The sequence below is a fragment of the Olea europaea genome, unplaced genomic scaffold, assembly GCF_002742605.1.
Source record: "Olea europaea var. sylvestris unplaced genomic scaffold, O_europaea_v1 scaffold3632, whole genome shotgun sequence".
In the NCBI taxonomy this organism is placed as follows: domain Eukaryota; kingdom Viridiplantae; phylum Streptophyta; class Magnoliopsida; order Lamiales; family Oleaceae; genus Olea; species Olea europaea.
The window spans coordinates 32,420-36,324 of NW_019255562.1; the positions used below are offsets into that span (position 1 = coordinate 32,420).

General features: G+C 36.1%; 1 protein-coding gene across 1 annotated transcript; it reads left to right on the forward strand.

Moving 5' to 3' along the window:
* The first annotated feature begins 1,768 nt into the window (after window positions 1-1,768).
* LOC111386621 (probable serine/threonine-protein kinase PBL3) lies at window positions 1,769-3,899 on the forward strand. Its single transcript, XM_023011089.1, has 3 exons — window positions 1,769-2,884; window positions 2,964-3,099; window positions 3,671-3,899. Exons 1-3 carry the CDS (start codon window positions 2,636-2,638, stop codon window positions 3,874-3,876), a joined length of 591 nt encoding a protein of 196 aa, XP_022866857.1. The 5' UTR covers window positions 1,769-2,635; the 3' UTR covers window positions 3,877-3,899.
* Window positions 3,900-3,905: the final 6 nt, after the last annotated feature.

A 3,905-nucleotide genomic window follows, 5' to 3' on the forward strand; every position in this document is an offset into this window, starting at 1 on the left:
CTCTTGGAGGATGGAGTATTAACACTGGAAAAGATCCAGGGCAGTAGAAACCCAGCTGACATGTTAACCAAGGCGGTAACTACAGAAAAATTGGAGTTGTGTTCAATATCAGTTGGCCTTCAAAAATGAAGATGAGGAAGGTGATCCACACCAATTTTACTAAAAAAAAATTGCTCGCAGGATGTCTCAAGGTGAAGCCACATTACTCTCCAAGTGGGAGATTGTTGAAAAATATGGAGCCTAAATGTTAGGGTTCAAAATTTCTATGGTGTCAGACAAATTTTTTCCAAATTGTGGTAGCAATTGTTGACTAAAACAATGTGAATGGAGAAACTTCCAACCATGCAGCCGGAATTGTGTTTGGAAGAAGATTTTGCCATGCATTTAATGCAAGGCAACTTTGTTGAAAAATAATGGAGATGCATTTATGAGGATGGTGAGATTTTTCACTATAAATTGGGGCCAAAGCAAAGGGAAATGTGTGCCAAAACGTAGAGCAAAAGAGAAGTGCAAGAAAATTGTGTAGAGTGAAAACACGAGAGATAGTGAGCAAAACACAAAGTGAGAAGCAGTTAGGCTTTCGTTTGTGTAGAAAATTAACGAGAGAAAATTGAGAGATTGTCTTTGCGTAGGCAAATAAAATACAGAGAGTGTATTTGTTGTATTCATTTTATTATCTTGTTGATACAGTAAAAGAATTGGTGTGGGTTTGTGGACGTAGGCACGATTGCCGAACCACGTAAATTCTTGTGTCACTTGTACTTATTATTTTTGCTACATTTATTTCTTCTCAGTTCAATTTATTTTGCGTCCCACTGATCCTGGCGCAATTAGTAGCGGTCTAATTTCCTAACAAGATTATCCCGCCAAACACCAGAAATTTTTAGGGCTACACAAAGTACACGAAAGAGAATAAGAGAAGTCACGACTCTAGAAGCTTCTCGCAAGGATCAGAGAGTCGAGAAAAGTGAATAATGCAACCACTCAAGTCACTTATATATTAAGACTCATCACCGTAGATCTTCAATTGGTAATCAAGGGTCTGGAGCAACACACGTGTCCATTAACTTAGATTGGATTTAGGTCCATTTTGGATGCGTTCTATCGACAATTGGGCTTAGCCCATTTCATGATCGCCCAAGGACTGGGCCAACTTAATGGCATCACAGTCCAATAGGTTTTTATAAAAAAGATGCATATTTTTCTCTGTTTGGTGAGCCGACAAGTTTCTCGCTCATTTGACAACCGGACGGACGAATAGAGAATGTTTGGCTAAGCTGAAAACTTCCCCGTGTTTTCTCCCCATTTACTTTTCGGCCCTTCATGTCTGCAGGATGAGAACTTAGCTTTCATTCCCTTCAAAATACATGTTAAGCAGATTCCCTTTTGGCGAGCGACTGACTTTTGTTGAACATGTTTGGCTAAGCTGAAAAGTCAGTCAACGGTATTTTAAGTAAATGTTATCGTCTTCAAGTGAAAAAAGAAAGTAGCTAGAAATTTCCTGCTTTTTCTCCTTAGCTTCCTTTGGGCTCTTCAAGTCTGCATGCTGAGAACTTAGCTTTCATTCCCTCTAAAATACATATTAAGCACCATTCGTATTCGCTGCATTTAATTTGTTAGAATAAAAAATAATAAATTTTAACCAATTGAATGCAGACACCTTGTATCCACCAAAAACATATGCAAAATCGGTAAACAAATTCCTCTTATTTGGGTGAAGTTCTGTGNAAAAAAAAATGATTTAGGCAAACTTAAGAATCCTTTTTACTTTTCTGTTAAGTCTCTTTTGGGGGATTATTTTTTTAATTGGGTCTAGTTTGATTACTAGTAAGGTGAGTCTTTAACTATATTCAGTAGATTACCTTTGCATAATGTCTGAAATTTTGAGTAAGGTTTCAAATATTATTTGCGCATCTCTATGGTGTAAAATAGATCTAAATTTTGATTTACATCTCCAAAGTGGCCGAAAACCTCTCTAGTAGAGAGATGCACGGGAAATGCAAATTGTATTTTCCAGTTTACATCCTTTTTTACATCTACAAAAGGCAAAAAGTGGATTTAGATCTTTCCATTGGAGGAGAATTTGGATTTAGAGCCACGAGGATATAAATGAGGATACAAAAGCGATTTTAGAGATATCATTTGACACTCAATTTTACACTGCCATTGGAGATGCTCAACGTACATGCATTCTTAGTAAATTGTGGATTTTGATGATGAATAAATCGTGACACTTCTATGTTCTTTTTTCCTCTCCTTTTCGCCATGAAATTTGCTGTTTTAAATTTTGTGTTTTTGAATGTTGGAGTCTTTTAGCTTCTTGTCTTGTTTGAGTGATGATTATGTAAAATCTTTTACTAGTGACAGAGTAGTTTGATTGCTTTTGCACTTCTGATATGTACATGTAGAGAAGTATTATGTATGTGAACCCCCATAAATTCATGTTTATGTTTGCTATTACTTGAAATTTGCCTTAATTCATGCAACAAACTTGATTCAATCTTTGTCTCTGTGCACCTTTTCCTGTAATAATTCACAAGCATCTAGAATTCTCAGCAAATCTGTCAATTCTTCAGCTTCCTCCAGCCCAAGTATACTGTTTTATAGTGGAGAAAGCAATGGCGAGAGCCTCCATATGCCAAGATCTGAATATGGGATATTGCAGTTGCCTAATGCTAATGCTAAGCCCATTCCATTCAAAGAATTAAAGAAACCAACCAGAAACTTTAGACCTGACAACATTTTTAGGAAAGGAGGATTTGGTCCAGTTTTTAAGGAAGGGATCAACAAGCGTACTCTTACTGCTGAAAAGCTGGGATTTGGAATGACCGTTGCTATCAAGCTGTGGAATCGCAATGACTTTCAAGGGTGCAAGGGATGGTTGGTATGTTTTTTAATGCAGTCTTTGTGAGTTTTATGATATAGTTATGCTAAACATTCTGTAACCCCTCAATATTTTGCAGACGGAGGTGAATCATCTGAGCCATTTTTGTCATCCAAACCTGATTAAACTTATTGCTTACTGCACTGAGGGTAACAACCTGCTTTTGGTATATGAGTTCATGCCGAAGGGAAGCCTGTACAATCATTTGTTCGGAAGTAGGTTACACTGAAATAACTTCTTATTCAATGCCATGGTGCTTATCAGTTCAGTATATTTATGAGCAACCCTTAAATATCTTTCTCCATTGTCATATTTGTTATTTAATAATCCATGAAGCATTACCTTAATGTACCGGCTGTATTTCATTTTCTGTACTTGTTTCATACATAATCATGTAGAGGATATCCATGATTCAATCTTGCATGTAATTTAAAATGTTATATGTTTTATTTGTTCCAATGAGGATTCAATCATATCCATAATTTTAGTACTTTGTTCCTTTAGTAGACCCGTATAGAAAGCCATTACCTGATATAGTTATGGAATGCTTGGCCGATAAATTTCTGGTCATTGTTCTTAAAAAAACTATGTACATCACAACTTTAAGCGGTTCTTGCATTCAAGTTGTATAAAAAATTTTATCCACAACATTAATGATGTATTATTGAATCCACTGGGTTATATTGCGTAGGATCTTGTATACTAATTATCCCGAAATTTTGGAGCCACATTAGAACGTAGATCAAAAAAGTATGGGTGACATTTGGTATTGATTTTCTTTCACAGGAGAGAATCAGTGTCTTTCTTGGTCTACTAGAATTCAGGTGGCTGTTAATACTGCTGAAGGCCTTTATTTCTTGCATGATGCTAAAAACCAAGTGAAACAACGAAATTTTAAGTCTGCTAACATTCTTTTGGACAAGGTCTGTTCCTTGGATATTTATGTTTTGTCTTTTTGTATTGGTTTTCACATAAGGTATTTGCTTGCATAGAAAAAGTAACAGCCTAGTTACATTATGGG